A 16,978-nucleotide genomic window follows, 5' to 3' on the forward strand; every position below is an offset into this window, starting at 1 on the left:
TCCATTGGGGCTTGGATTCACACAATCGTTCCATTCCATCAGGGAAGGGGATGCCAAGGTAACAAGCCAATTCTTAAAATGCCCAAAAAGGCTCGAGAAGGAACCAGGAGACGATCCTAGGCTCGCTCCAATTTGCCTCAGTCACAGACGTTCTGTTGAAAGCCAAGCTCAAGGACACCAATCGAGTTTGACGTTTCAAAGGCCAATGCCAAGTGTCGCGACAAGTTCGGCCGGGTACCTCTGATTCCCAAGGAACGTCTACGTCCATGGGCAATGGCCGAAAAACCTAGCCAAAGAGTTACAGTTGCAGTTCCCTCCCCCGACCCTACTGGTGCATACAGTCGCATCACTGTCAGGTTGGGAGGTATTCACAGCACGACAAGGTTCAGGGTACTTGGTCACCTCAGTTCCAAAAGCTTCACATCAACATCCTGGAAGCTATGGGCAGTGTTTCTGACCTAATGAAGCTCTGTCCTCCGGAGGAGACTCATATCAGATTGGCTCTCGACAGTGCGGTAGTGATACACGGTATAAACAGAGTGGTTCAAAAGTCAAGTCATGTGAACCACGTGCTGATAGCAACTTTTTCTCTAGCTGACAAGAACACCTGGCATCTATCGGCTACCCATCTGGCAGGAGTCCACAATGTAGTAGCAGACGCACTGTCCCGGTCAGTCCCCCTGGAATCAGAATGGTCACTGGACCAGGAATCCTTCAAGAGGGTTTGTAGGAGAGTTACCGGGTATGGAAGTAGATATGTTCGCTACAGGGGCAAACCACAAGCTGCCTTTGTTACGTAGCCCCAAATATGGACCCTAGCATACGCTGGACGGAGCCCTGAGTATAGGTTGGAACCAGTGGAGGGAGGTTTATTTATTCCCCCTCCCAGTGAACCTTCTCCTGAAGGTGCTGCACAAGTTGAAATCCTTCAAAGGTCAGGTGGCTCTCATAGCTCCTTACTGGCCCAAGAACAATTGGTTCCCCCTTCCTATGGAACTAGGTCTTCATCCTCACCCTCTCCCGACTTGAGGCTGTCGCAAACAAGTTCAAACGGTGACTGTGTTCGATTCCTCAGGTCTTCACAAAACCCCTATCTTTATGGATTTCATGAAGTTTGCAGGTAGGAGGATAGGGGACATTGATCCACAGAACATTTTGTTCTTGGAGTCAGACAAAAGAGAATCTACACTTCGCCAATATGGTTCAGCAGTTAAACAATTGCCTACATTCTCAGGGAATCAAATGTCAAAAGTAATGACAATGAACGTGGCTATAATATTCTTCAGGACTTTATTCGAACAAGGCTTGGCAGTTGCCACAATAACAACCACTAAATCAGCTCTGAAAAAAGATTTTCTTCTCGGGTTTGGTATAAATCTGTCTGAGTCTTATTTCACCCCAATCCCAAGGGCTTATGCACGCCTGCGGCTTATTCACAGGGCCGTCGTCATGTCATGGTTTCTTAACGATGTTCTCAGGTTAGACTCTAAAACAGACAACTTCAATGTGATTGCCAAACCCTTTTGCGTAAGGCACTGTTTATTTATAGTCTGGCTTCAGGTGCCAGAACATCGCAGATGTCATCTTTATCTAGTGGCCAAGGGCATATAGAATTCCTTTCCTCGGGTGACGTGTTGCTTTCACCAAATAAATATTTTTATGGCTAAGAATAAGAAAACCCTTTGGTAAGGTGATCACCATGGAAGATTGTTCCGATTCCGCAACATCCTTCTTTATGTCCTGTTAAAACTCCTAAGGACTATTTATCTGGAACATCTACCTTTCCGAAGGGCCCCTCCCCTCCCCCCCCCTTTTTCATGTGAGGCGGTGGTAGGTACCATATCTAAAGGGCATTGCGCAGCCAGTTTTTTGTGGTATTTTACCAAGAAAGACAGCCCAGGGTCCTTTCCCAAAGCTCGTGTATTCGGTCTATAAACAACTTCTGTAAATTTCTTCAAATATATGTACTTTGATGATCTGAAGAAGTATACTGGTTGGAAGTCGCACTGGGTTTTCCAAAGCATTACCTTAAGTCTTTGGAGGATCTTAAATATCAGCAATAGCTGTAGGGAGGTCAGTGGTCTCCTGCTACAACATCAATATTAGTACTGTCCTTGTGTCATATGAATATTTTTCATTTATGCCGCATTATTAACATTCTACCGCAGCACATTTCTTTGTTATTTGACTTGGTGTAAATGGTGTTAATTTATACAATTAATATTCTATTTCGTTTCAGGGTGATGTAGCTTGGTGTTTCTCTGGTACAATTTCACGGGAGCGACACGGCTGAGCCCAGAAAAGGGATTTTGACGTAGGAAAAATCTATTTCTGGGCGAGGAAGCCGTGTCGCCCAGTGAAATCCCCCCCCTAGTTTTTTCCCCCCCTTGCAGTGCACCAAGCTTCATTGCTATCGATAAGTATGACGTCACAGACGCCTTCAACGGGGTAGCTAGGTGTGACCTATGGGTCGGCTCCCCGTATTTAGGGTCTTTTGATGAGGAAAAGGCTAATTGGAGGGGTTGCTGTGGTAGTGTTTAACACTCGCCCCAGTTTTATACCGACACCTTTTATATAGGTGAGCGAGTCAGAAGCTTCTGACATGTCCAATTTAGCAGTTCTCTGGTATTATAGCAATATTTTACTAGAAATAGTGCTAAAGCAGACATATATTTCACTGGGCGACACGGCTTCCTCGCCCAGAAATAGATTTTTCCTACGTCAAAATCCCTTTTTTATAATAAAATAAGTTTTACAGTGTAATTATATGTACTTACCCAGTATGTAATTACATAGCTAAGAGTTTCACTCACCCAGCAGTTAATTTCCGAAATGTGTGGATTGCACTAATTTTCTGTTCTGTTTTTGTTGGGCAACAATGACCCCACTCACTTTCGGGGTAAGAGAGGAACCACTTAGCAAAGAGCTCAGTTTGCTTCATGTCTTTAAAAAGAAAAGACCATGCTAGGGATTGGAGGGTGGGCTCTAATTAAATAATTACAAGGTAAGTATAATTAAAACTATTTTATTATAAAAATGTCATTTCTGGGCTCAGCCCGTGTCGCTACGTGAAATGTCCCTTTAGCACAACATTTCTAAGGTAAATTATTGCTAACATACCAGAGAAAAAAGCTAATATGGAAATGCCAGAATATGCTGGCTCGCTCACCTTATTTAAAGGTGTCGGTATGGTTTCTGGGGCGAGTGAAATCACTACCATAGGTCCTTTGCCATTTAGATTCATCCTCCTTCAAAATCCCTCTACTAGAGAGGAGCCGATCTAAAGCCCACTCCTCGCTGCCATTACGGCTAGCGCCTCTGACGTCATTCCTTTCGTTAGGACGATCCACACCGCACATATTTTTCTGCTCTGTGTTGTGTTCGTTCTGGAATTTCTTAATCGTCATCATGCAACATCAAAATTCATCTGCATCCAAGTTAAGTACTGCTATTAATGTTTTATAACATTTAAGACTGCCATGGGCCCATTTAACCGTTTTATTTAGGTTGTTTATGGACGGCGTCCCAGACGGCTTTGTTCCCGAGCCGCCATGTGCGGCTCACTCCCACGTGTTCCGTTTCGTGCTACACTCGGTCTTCTATACCGTTTGTGCTCGAATTATTTAGCTCGTAGCCTACGTCGTTTCCTTCAGCTCAGAGTTCATGCATGCATGTTCTTTTAGTTGTCAGGTCTCTATGATAGGCTCCCTAAAGGACTCTGGTCCTTTCTCTCATGTCCTGAGCTACCCTGGTCACCGCCCTACGTTTCTACGTATCAGCATAGGCCAGCTGCTATGAGTCGCTAAGATCACCCTTCCTTCTCGGTTGGTCCGATCCAGATTCTCCAGGACTCTTCTTTCTCTTCTCCATCATATTTCTTCCTTCTCCCCCGTGTTTTGTTAGGATGTTATTGGTATTCATGCTTTACGAGACGGTTCTGGCTGGCCTAGGCCACCTCCGATCACATGGCTTTTCTCACCGCATGGCTTATCCCACGGCCGAGAAGGTTCCAGGCGACCGCTATGAGCCACCCAGGGTCGGTCCCCCATGCTTATTTCCCCCCTCCAGGGGGGAGAAACGCTCGTTCACATTGTCCCAGGCAACTGATCCGAGCTCCCTCCCTTCCTCCCCCCCACGCGGGGGGATACAGGAGTTAGATGGAGGACACTCGACGCTGGCTCGGACCCCTGCCTGGCCGAGTCTCGGTTGGCCACCAGGCTCGGTTACGCTCGGCTCTCCTCGGCTCTCAGGCCGCGCTCCCCTACCCCAAGTCACCACCCTCCCGCTCCGGCGGATCAGGGCTCCGGCATAGCCAGGTCCCAGGACCAGTGACTCTGGGCGAGCTCCGGCAGCATTTCAATATATCTTATGCATGTTTATGTTTATTCTTAACATCCATTATTTTAGTTTAAGTTGGTGGAGACCCGGCTACCCATCCGGGTTTCACCACCCACTTATTCTAATTTTAAGTTTTTACGGCGGGGTTGTCTACCCCACCACTCTTTATTGGTCCCCTCCTGCTCCTTACCTGCCGTCCCAGTACTCCTCGCTCCGGCATAAAGGCTAGGTGTTACTCCTGTTTCAGTGATCTTTTGTCACACTGGTTCAAGTTGTTTTACCGACCCTGTCGGACACTCACCACGTTACACGGCAGAAGAGCAGGTAAGGACTAATCCTTATTATCATCTGTCAACTCCGGTGCATCCCAGTGTTATGATATACAGTAGTACCTCGAGATACGAAAGGCTCAACTTACGAAAAATCCAAGTTACGAAAGCAAAGACGAAAAATTTTACTGCTCTACATACGAAAAGTTTTCAAGATACGAAAGGCTTCTGAAAGTCCGAGATTCGCCCCATAACAATTTTGAAACTTGCGCTACACGCTACCATCTTAGTTATAGTAGACTCGCCACCATCCTCCTGCTCTCCCATTGGTTCCTGATGCTAGCCAAGCCATGAGATCCTTCTCTCTAATTGGACAGCATCCCTCCCATCATGCATCTTCTATACGTACGTGTTGGCGTGCCTTAGCTCGGCCACTCCGCACCCGAAACTTTACCGTACGCAATTGGCATTCGTTCAGTCCAACGATTTCGTTTAGTAACATAAATTCGTTAGTGATTTCGTTGCAGTACATATTATCGTGTTGTGCGAAGACTGTATTGTGTAACTTTATGTAAATTAACGTACAAGATTAACGTAGTCATGGGTCCCAAGAAAGTTGAAATTCACGGAAAGAAGCACATGCTGTCTTTGGAGACAAAGATGGAGATCATAAAGAAGTACAAAGCTGGTGTGCGATTGAGTGTGATCGCAAAGGAAAACGGCCGTAATCCGTCGACAATAGGCACCATCCTTAAACAGAAGGATGCCATCAAAGCAACTACACTGTCCAAGGGCATCACTATTTTGTCCAGCAAGAGGAGCCATGTGCACAACGAGATGGAACGGCTGCTCCTCATCTGGATAAAAGACAAAGAAATCGCTGGCGATACAGTAACGGAGACGGCAATCGCTCACAAGGCCAGTGCTATTTTCGGCGATTTGATTGCGCAGGCGGAAGACGACGGAGGGGAAGGGACTTCAACGCCAACCCCAGAGTTCAAGGCTTCGCATGGCTGGTTCGAGAAATTCCGTAAACGGACTGGCATCCATTCGATGGTGCGTCATGGGGAGGCTGCCAGCTCGGACATGAAAGCGGCCGAAGCTTTTAAAAAGACGTTCGACGAGATGATGACCAAGGAAGGCTACAGTTCTCAGCAAGTCTTCAACTGTGATGAGACTGGCCTCTTTTGGAAAAAAATGCCTCGTCGGACATACATCATGGAGGAAGAGAAGAAGCTACCCGGGCATAAGCCTATGAAAGACAGGCTTACGCTCGCACTTTGTTCAAACGCCAGTGGGGATTGCAAGGTGAAGCCCCTACTGGTGTATCACTCCGAGACTCCTCAAGCCTTCAAGGCCCACAAAGTGTTGAAGGAGAAGCTTCCAGTGATGTGGAGGGCTAATGCAAAAGCCTGGGTAACGAGGCTTTTGTTCAACGAGTGGGTAAATCTGTGAAGATTTTTTTGCAAGAGATGCGCCTCCCCCTGAAATGTCTGCTGGTGTTGGACAATGGCCCTCCCCACCCTCCTGGCCTCGAGGAAGATATCCTAGCGGAGTATTCCTTCGTTAAGATTCTTTTTCTTCCGCCCAGCAAGTGATAGCGAACTTTAAGAAGCTGTACACGAAACATCTTTTCAAAAGATGTTTCGACATCACCAATACCACAAACCTCACCTTGCGTGAATTTTGGAAGGAGCATTTCGACATCGTCATTTGCATCGACCTCATCGACAAGCTTGGCATGAGGTTTCGAGGCGAACCTTGAATTCCTCGTGGAGGAAACTCTGGCCTGATGCCGTATCCGCCCGAGACTTCGAGGGATTCGACGTGGGCGAAGCTGGTGCTGCTGTGTCAGAAACAGTTGACGATCCCGAAACTGTTTCCCAACCACATCTTGACAAGATAGTTGCACTCGGCAAGTCCATGGAGCTGGTTGTCGACGAGGACGACATCAACGACCTTCCCGAGGAGCACCAAGAGGAGCTTACGACGGATGACCTGAAGGAGTTGGAGGCCATGCAACATAACGTCGTTCAAGAGTTCTCTAGCAGCAGCGATGAAGAGGAGGAGGAGCCTTTGAAACGGCAGAAACATTAAGGGATTTGGCTTAGCTGCTTTTTATAAAGTGCAATCGTTTATCGAAAAAAGACACCCCGAAAAGGCTCACACAGGTCGTTATGCTTGCCCGCAGTTGTTCGATGACGTTTGCCTGAGTCGTTTCAGGAACACTGTGAAAAGTAGGCAGAAGCAATCTTCCTTGGATCGTTATTTTTTAAAGAGGCCTTCAGCATTAGCAGGAGTAAGCAAAAAGGAAGAACCAAGTGATAAAAAGCAGAAAGTTGAAAGCAAAAAGGAAGAACCAAGTGATGAAAAACAGAACCTTGAAAGTGGTGATGAAGTTGAAATTCTGTAAAAAAAAAAAAAAAAAAAAAAAAAAAAAAAAAAAAAGAAGCCTATGTAAAAAGTAAAAAAAAAAGTTACAAATAAAAAAAAGAAAAAAAAAATTTATTTTTAGATTTTTGTAAGTTAAGTGTTACAGTTTTGTTAATGTGTTTCGTAAATTTTAGTTTTAAAGTTTTCCTTAAATTTTTTATGTGTTTTCGTAAAGTTAAGTGTACGTACGTACGTACGTTATCTGCCGTTCGTCCTCCTCCTCCTCTGCCGCCACTTTCGGAGATAGCCTCACTCGAAAGGTAAGCTTCCACATTTTACGTTACAGTAATAATATTTCTTGTACACTAATATACACTTTATTTACAGGTTTTGCATTTTTAGTCTTAATTTAGGTATTGAATGGTCCAAATTGTTGTAGTATTTCATTGTTTATAGGTCAATTTAGCTTTATTATGAAATTTAATGGAGTGTTTTTGGAGGGCTTGGAACGGATTAGCCATTTTACATGTAAAATGTGTTCCAAGATACGAAAAACTCATTATACGAAGGCCGCCTCGGAACGGATTAATTTCGTACCTCGAGGTACCACTGTATCACATCACGGACTTAGTCCAGGATGTTAGTGTTGATATTCATGTATCATTTCACTTACAGGTCACCCACTGTATGGAGTCGGGCTGTAATGCCGTGCTGCAAGACCCCTGTGGGCACGAGGTTTGCCGGACCCACGCTACCTGTGCGATCCGGTACAACGAGTCGTTGGTTTGGCACCATGAGAGCTGCACGATCTGCTATGAGTTCGTGGATCAGGTCTCCTCCGGGGTAAGTAAGGTTCCAGATACCAAACCTTGACATATTCACTTCAATGACCAATATGATTTCGTTGATGTATATCAATCAGCATATATTATTAAAGTAATCTTAAGTAGCCTTAAGTATTAATACTAACCCTCTTTCAGGGTGCCCAAGCACGATCTCTGGGGACTCAGCTTTTGTCCAACCCGTGAAGGCCTGGGTTGGTGGGTTTGGACTTAATGTCACCAAGGGCCAACCCTACACTCTGTCCAAGGAGATGGCCACCCTCATCTTCCCCGGCGGAAAGAGCGCCTCCTATGTGGACCCGGAGGCGGTGGCTCCTCTGATTCCCACCATTCAAGAGCAAGTTGCACTAGCCTCGGAGGAACCAGCAAATCAAGAGGTCCTGCAGGAAGTAGCAGCACTCGACATCAACCTCAAGCCCATGGCGGTAGACGGCACAGGTAGGGATGTAAGTGAGGCAGGTTTAGTAGGGGCTCAAGGTCACCCCTTGAGCCCAACTAGAGCTTCTTCCCCTACTTCATCTACTTCTTTCCAGGGATTCACACGGGAATGGGCAATCGGTCAGACCGAAGTCTGCCCTGGCGATCCCTAAAGTCAAAGGTAAGCGTGACTTTAATTCGCTTCAAAAGACGCTGTCCAAGACGTCAACTTCTAGCATCGCCCATAAACCTTCGGCTCACCATCCCAGAGTGGACAAAACTAAAATGACTTCGTACTTGAAGGGTTCCAAGTCCAAGTCTTCTAGGGACAAGGCTCAGCTCTTCTCCGACCCTGAGCCTTCAACTTATAAAGGAACCCGGCCTAGGACTTCAAAAGAAAAGGTGGAACCTTCACCTTTCGACCCGGACACCTTCTCTGCAAATATCTCGGCCAATATTATGCAGCAGATGGGTAGTCTGGTCGGGAACTTAGTACAGAATAAGTTCCAAGAGATGTTTACCCAGATCTCGTCTTCTTTGAAGGAGTCAGGCCAGTCAATCCGTGCCATCCTGGAGAGACTAGTCACTCAGGAGAACCTCATTGCAAGTCTCCGAGAAAATCCTGCAACCCCGGTCTTGCACAGCCTGGCATGGTAGCTCAAACCATGCCAGACTCACGTACCCTCCCTACCTTTACGGCAAGCAACCCCTGGAGGATTGCTTCCCACACTCCCTTCGTAGACAGGATGCTGACGTTGGAGGGCTGTGGAACTCGAAGGCTTGAGGACTTCGAGTTCCATCCAGAAGGTTTACAAGCCCCCTTCATCGGCTATGCCCACCTTACGGAAGCAGCAATGAGGAGAGAAGATAAGATCCCGAAGGAGACAGTCATCCTTTCTCGGGATCAAGCTCAACGTGAATGGCTAAGGAACCTGGAGGAGTGGCAATGCAACAACACCAGGGTCCAAGCCTTTAAAAGCGCCTTCACGATCTTCACTGTGGAAGCGGAGACCCCCATCCCGTTCACATCGAAGGTAGCAGAGCTCACCTTACAGGCCGCGATGAAAGATGAGCCAATGCCTCAGCTCTGTGAGACGGAACCACCATCCCTCCTGCTCCCTGGAACAGACGATCTATGGTTAGATCTCCCGGCCACCTTTTCGGTCGGAAAACTTAAACCAGACTGTGCCATCTCTCAGTTTAGCGAGAGATTACCCAGGCTTTTGGACAGCCTCATCCAGGCCGAATTTGACGCCAGGATGAGATTGTGCAGATTCCTCAATACTCTAGTTATGACGGAGGTATCGGCTCTGATCTACGGAGAAGAGCCGCTATTCAAAATCATAGTGAAGTCACAATTGTATACAATGCAATGTGACTTATATGATTTCGTCATAGCTAGACGGAATTGTCGGAAACCTGTCCTGTCAGAGGCCACCATCCGACATGAGCCTTATAAACTCTTAGCCTCCTCCATTTGGGGCACTGATCTCTTCCCAGCCTCAGTAGTGAACGAAGTTCACTGCGAGGCAACTAGGTTTAACCAGAGCCTAAGGGTTCACTGGGGATTGATCAGCAAACTAAAGTCGGACTCGGCCGCATCACGTCAGAAAAAGAAGAAGCCTAGGAAATTCCAGCCTTTCCAGGCTCCCCAGCAACAGACAGTGATGCAGGCGGTTCCAGTATCACAAGTACCGCAACCGTCCACCTCCAAGGCGCAGCCACAATAACAGTTTGTGTTGCTGGCGCAACCTCAGCACGCACAAGCTTCGACCTGCTACGCTGTCTCCCCGGCTTTCAACCCAGTATTTGAAAGCCAATCCTTTCAGCCATTCAACAGGTTTGGCAGGGGTAGCAGAGCTAGAGGCACCTTCTGCCAAAGAGGCGGCGGAAGAGCATCTAACCGAGGTAAGAACTTACGAGGAGGACGCGGGACACGTCCTTCCCCGAGCCAGTGGGAATCCTCAGGTAGGAGGGAGACTGTTCCTCTTTCGTCACAGATGGAGGTTCAGCAAATGGGCCCAGAGTATTGTGTCCAAAGGTCTAGGCTGGAGCTGGATCAAAGATCCTCCTCCATCCAAAACCTTCCATCAACAACCAACAGCAGAATTGATAGAGTACGTTCAAGAATTCCTTCAGAAAGGAGTAGTGTCAAGAGTCAAGCATTTAAAATTTCAAGGTCGCTTGTTCAGCGTGCCAAAGAAAGGCTCAAACAAACGAAGAATAATTCTAGACTTGTCCCGTCTAAACTTATTCATTTGTTGCGACAAGTCCAAAATGCTGACCATCTCGCAGGTGTGGACCTTACTACCCCGTGGGGCCGTCACCACCTCTATAGATCTTACAGACGCATACTATCATGTTCCAGTAGCAAGACACTTCCACCCGTTCCTAGGCCTTAGACTAGGGAACCAAGCATTCTCCTTCAAGGTAATGCCTTTCGGGCTCAATGTAGCCCCCAGAATATTTACAAAACTGGCGGAGACAGTCGTTCAAGAACTCAGGTCTCAAGGAATAATGCTAGTAGCTTATCTGGACGATTGGCTCGTTTGGGCCACAAGCATCGAGGAATGCTACAAAGCAACGGTCAAAGTAATCCAGTTTCTGGAACACCTAGGGTTCCAGATAAACAAAACCAAGTCCCGGCTAACACCGGAGTCTCGCTTTCAGTGGTTAGGCATTCAAAACACTTGAACTCCCACACTCTATCAATTCCGTCGTTGAAGAAGAAAGAAATAGCCAAGGCAACCAGACAATTTCTCAAGCAAACAGACGTCCCAGAGGAACCAGGAAAGGATCCTAGGCTGTCTCCAATTCGCTTCGATAACAGACGTTCTGTTAAAAGCAAAACTGAAAGACATAAACCGCATCTGGCGCTCAAGAGCAAACAACAGATCCTGAGACAAACTAGCCACTGTCCCGGCAATCTTACGGAAATGACTCCGCCCCTGGATGGAGGTCAAGAATTTGTCGAAGACAATTCCCATTCAGTTCCCTCCGCCGGCACTAGTTATCCACACAGATGCATCACTAACCAGCTGGGGAGGATATTCTCAGTACAAAAAGGTACAGGGAACCTGGTCCCTTCCATTCCGCCAGCTTCATATCAATGTATTGGAAGCTATGGCAGTGTTCCTCACCCTGAAAAAGCTTCATCCAGCCAAGAAATCTCATATCAAACTGGTGCTGGACAGTGCAGTGGTAGTACACTGCATCAACAGGGGAGGCTCCAAGTCGAGCCATGTGAACCATGTCATGATAGCCATATTTTCATTGGCAGCCAAGAACAAATGGCACCTGTCCGCCACCCATCTAGCGGGAGTAAGGAACATAGTAGCGGATGCGCTATCTCGTTCAGTCCCCCTGGAGTCAGAGTGGTCCCTGGACAAACAGTCATTCAACTGGGTCTGCCAACAAGTCCCAGGGCTTCAGGTGGATCTCTTCGCCACAGAATCGAATCACAAACTCCCTTGTTATGTGGCTCCCAACCTGGACCCTCTGGCATATGCCACAGATGCCATGGCTATAGATTGGAATCAGTGGAAGAAGATTTACATCTTTCCTCCAGTGAATCTTCTCTTGGAGGACGTTCAAGGGACACATTGCTCTAATAGCCCCCAATTGGCCCAAGAGCAATTGGTTCCCACTACTACTGGAATTGGGACTCCGACCTCAACGGATTCCCAATCCCAGGCTATCACAACTAGTACAAACGAAGACTGTGTACGCTTCCTCAGGGATTCAGAAAACCCTAACTTTATGGATTTCATGAAGTTTGCGGCAAAAAGGGATGCCAATATCGACCCTAAGAATATCCTATTCTTAGAATCGGATAAACGGGAATCAACCCTAGTCAGCATGACTCAGCAGTTAAAAAACTAGCTGTATTCCTGAGGAATTCTGAAACACAAACCATGACAACCAATCTGGCCATATCCTTTTTTAGGACACTGTTTGAAAAAGGTTTAGCAGCGAGTACTATTACTACTACTAAATCTGCACTCAAGAAAATCTTCCAGTTTGGATTCAAAATAGACCTAACAGACTCTTATTTTTCATCTATCCCCAAGACCTGCGCTACTCAGGCCATCAGAGAGACCCAAGTCTGTGTCATGGTTCTTAAATGTTGTTCTCAAACTAGCCTCTGACACTGATAATGAATCATGTGACTTTTTACCCCTCCTGAGGAAAACATTATTCCTTTTAAGTCTAGCTTCAGGAGCAAGGGTATCTGAACTGTCGGCTCTATCTAGAGACTCTGGTCATATAGAGTTTCTCCCTTCAGGAGAAATGTTACTCTCTCCAGATCGTCAATTTCTAGCTAAAAATGAGGACCCACTAGATAGGTGGGCCCCGTGGAAAATTCTCCCACTTCCACAGGACCCATCCTTATGTCCAGTTACTGCCCTAAGAGCATACCTAAATAGGACGGCCCTAAGATCTTCAGGCCCTTTATTTATGAGAGAAAAAGGTGGCACTATTTCCTTAAAAGGAATTAGACAACAAATATTACATTTCATTAAACAAGCCAACCCACAGTCCTTCCCTCGGGTACATGACATTAGGGCAGTGGCTACCTCTATTAACTATTTTCAACATATGAATTTTGATGATCTGAAGAAGTATACAGGCTGGAAATCTCTGACAGTGTTCAAACGCCATTATCTTAAGTCCTTAGAAGCACTTAAATTTCCAGCAGTGGCAGCGGGAAACACAGTTTCTCCTGACACTGCTTGAATAGTAGTAAGTAGTTTAATCTAGATCTCTCCTTTCTACCTGCCTCACTGACATTCTTATCGTGGCTCTGCCACCATGTAGCCTTTGTTGTACCTTAGATGCCACATGTTGTACATATTTGTGATGTTTCCTTGTATTTTGTTCTTAGGATTAATCACACCTTAATTCAATATTGTATGTAATTTTAAGGTTAACCATTTTGTACTGTATTTACTCTTAAGGTTTCAGTTACCCTTGTTACCCAGTTCGTAACTTTACTCTTAGATTATACCAATTAACCTTAACTGTTTTTTATTCTTTCCTACAATATTCTTTGTGTACTCCATTGTTCCAAGCTTATGTGGCCATTTCTCTGGTACTATTTCACGTAGCGACACGGGCTGAGCCCAGAAAAGGGATTTTGATGAAGGGAAAATCTATTTCTGGGCAAGGGCCCGTGTCGCCCAGTGAAATCCCACCCTTCTCTTGTAACCCCCCTTTTTGGCCCAAGCTTGGGTGCTAACTGCAGGTATGACGTCAGAGGCGCTAGCCGTAACGGTAGCAAGGAGTGGGCCTTATGTCGGCTCCTCTCTAGTAGAGGGATTTTGAAGGAGGATGAATCTAAATGGCAAAGGACCTATGGTAGTGGTTTCACTCGCCCCAGAAACCATACCGACACCTTTAAATAAGGTGAGCGAGCCAGAATATTCTGGCATCTCCATATTAGCTTTTTTCTCTGGTATGTTAGCAATAATTTACCTTAGAAATGTGTGCTAAAGGGACATTTCCCTGGGCGACACGGGCCCTTGCCCAGAAATAGATTTTTCCTTCGTCAAAATCCCTTTTATACCCTTTTTCTGGCATTCTATCATTGCCGCCTTATTTTCGAATGACCCTTAGTAGCAGTGATGCTAGCAGTAAAAACTTTTTCAACCCAAAAAAAGACACAACAGACATACACAAGAATGTGTTTGCATACTCTGCCAATAACCAGCGTTGACACATATCTTATTTAAAACATTTGGCAGATTTTAAATGATTTCAAGCATACATATTTTGACATTTTTAATGTAAATTTGCCCTTTTTTGTTACCAATTTACTTATGTAAAGTTGCATAAACCAATGCATATTTCCTTTCAATTTTGAATACTGCATGTTTATTTGAATCATATTTTTATCATATAAAAGCATGCATGTTTATCAATAATGTTGAATATTTTTAGCATATAAAACCATGAAATAAAAAATACCAGAAAATGTAATGCAAAAGCTTTGTAAGTCTGATTACATCATTAGAATATACAACAAAGAATATTCCTGATGCCTAGTACCTCATTTACTTGTGAATTTAACACAAATAACCCAACAAAAATATAAATGGTTTAAAAGGACATAAAAAATGTATTCACTAATACAGACACAAAATGCATGGATTTACATCCTTTAAAAGTCATACTTACCAATCAGCCTCTCCATTAATGAAAGTGCCAAGCCCTTTGCAGCAGCTTCTTGGGAAAGAATTGTTGGGGGTAACTGACAGTGATCACCAGCTAAAATCACTTTGGGAGCTCTTAATATTGATGGGTAACATGATGCTTCAATTGCCTGGAAAAATAATTATCACTGAGTTTTTCTTGCTCTCAGTAATTAGAGATAGTATCTTCTGGAAAAAACTCAAACTGTAATGATTTTTATTAACTTATGGAGGAGAACAACAAGGAGGGGAAGGTGCGTTGGGAGAGAAAGACGGACTAGGTGAGGAAGCCAGATAAGAAATAGCTAGCTTATGCTCTACCTTCTCAGTCTATGCAATTCCATTTTCTTCCTACAACTTCCTTTTTCTTTATCACTACATTACACAATTCCCTAAATACCTCACACCTTACATTAAGGTCACACACTCACATTCCTGACTCGTACATCAGACAAAAAAAGTTTGCCTGACTATTTCTACCACATACATCCAGTTTTTGTAAAAGTTGTTGTAGCAGAACCTAATGTGTTTTCTGCTTCCAATGCAACTATGCAAAATGGGTCACTATACCATAAAGCAGCACAAAAGCCAAAATCTTGAAAGCCTAGCAGAACTAATCGCTACAATGACAAGATTTCAGACAAGAAATAACACATTTCATAACCATCTGGTATAGATCAGGTGGACTAAACAAAGTCAATCAGGGTTAGCCAAGTGTTCATCTTTTTTTGAATGCTGAGTGCACTGACCAGCACAAAATTAAAGTTACCTTTCATAGTAATAAGCTATGTATGACAACTTAAGTTAACTTTAAAAGTAATAAGTTATATATGACAAATAACCCTCATTGCAGTGAATAAAAATAAATAAAAATGGAAGGACATTTCCAGTAAGCACATCCTCTTCAAAGGTGTTAAGCAGTTCTGATGCCTTGAATTGGCCCTGCATTAGAGCATTACCACTTTCATAATTTCCTTACTTCTTACATTAGTATTTGCAACTGTCCAGTGACTAAACAAATTGCAATAACCAGGAGTGGCTGGTTTCACATCTAACTTTTGCGCATTTAACTTTTGAGAAACATCTAATGAAAGTTTCAGAAAATGCTGCACAAGAGTTAGGTACTGTTTGTAAGGTCTCACTTATTTATAACATTGATAAAACCAATGCAACCTGTTTTAGGTCGCTTGTACTTCCTTCTAGAAAACTGTTCTCCAGTGTGGATGTCTGCTGCCATAGATTTATCTCTTTTTTTTATTATGTCATAGCGATAGTTTCTGTTTCCTAATAGTGGCAGTTATGACTTGGACAATCAACAGATGGTCTCTTGTTTGTCACTTTCTCTTAACTTGTATTTCAATAGAGATCTTTCACATTCACAATTGATCCCCGATCCCTTTTACCTGCCAAGAGTAACTAGATTCACTGAACAGCAGCACCAATATGCAGTCAATGTGTCTCACTGTTGAACTTCTCAGTTCAGAGGCCCTTTATTCCTCAAACCATTGGACTGCGGAACAGCCTCCCAAAGGATGTCATGAAATTGGAACTTTAGAAGTTCAAGCGAAGATGCAATGAATTACTACTCTAATATTATTCTCCTTGCACTAACTCATTTTTATCTATTTATTAATTTAATAACCTATTTTTTCCTTTTTTAATAAGTGAATCTTTTCTTTATGTATGTCCCTTTACCTACTCTTACTTCTTCCTAATGAACACCATACTCTTTGGAAGCTTGAGTTTCAGGTCAATGGCTCCTGTGGGCTTGTTCCATATGTAGGTTTCATCTTTTGAATAATAATAATAATAATAATAATAATAATAATAATAATAATAATAATAATAATAATAATAATAATAATAATAATAATAATAATAATAATAATAATAATAATAATAATAATAATAATAATATATATGAAGGTAGGAGACCCTCTCTTAAACATGTTTGTTAAAGATGATGGCAGCATCAGTGGAATTGATTTTATATATGGTCTTTTCAATTCTTCTTATTATTCTCTTCTCATCAGGGCTGATATTTGCTAATAGCTGGCCGATGTTCATATCTTGGTTAAAGAAATGTTTTCTAAAAATACTAATTTATTGTTATGATAACAAAAGTGATTAACAAATCTTAGTAATGGAATTCCAAACGTTTCCAACCGTATCATCGGTTCATTTTCAAGGAAAGGTGAGCGGTGAACTGATTGGAATGGGGTCGTTCGGCGGTATTTATTGTGTCCCAGGTGCTCTGTCTGATGGGCGCTGCGTTTTCATTGGCTGAACAGAGGATTAAGTCCCTGAGTCAAGCCGTCTTGCAGAGGTGGAAGCTCGCATGCTCTTCGCGTGCGGACGCTGGAGACTGGGAGCATAGTATTGGGCAGGGGCACCTGATTGGTCCGTTCGATCGGCTCTATGGTGCCGGCGGGCAGCGCCCTATCGTGCCACCGTCGGGAGGAGTGAAGTCTCTTGAGTGGTGTTAGGCTGGGTCTCTCCTTCCCGATGTGTAGGGCCTCTAAGGAGGCGGAGGCGACGGTGGTCTGCT

At 44.3% G+C, this 16,978-nt stretch overlaps 1 protein-coding gene across 1 annotated transcript in view; it reads right to left on the reverse strand.

Moving 5' to 3' along the window:
• The window catches only part of LOC135208074 (DNA-binding protein SMUBP-2-like), a gene marked incomplete in the record, with an annotated part of 738,222 nt that overhangs the window by 413,300 nt on the left and 307,944 nt on the right, over positions 1-16,978 (reverse strand). The window contains 1 exon segment of the mRNA XM_064240222.1: positions 14,417-14,561. Within this exon segment, the coding sequence (XP_064096292.1) occupies positions 14,417-14,561 (145 nt within the window).

This window comes from Macrobrachium nipponense, chromosome 34 (assembly GCF_015104395.2).
Source record: "Macrobrachium nipponense isolate FS-2020 chromosome 34, ASM1510439v2, whole genome shotgun sequence".
NCBI classification, from domain to species: Eukaryota; Metazoa; Arthropoda; class Malacostraca; order Decapoda; family Palaemonidae; genus Macrobrachium; species Macrobrachium nipponense.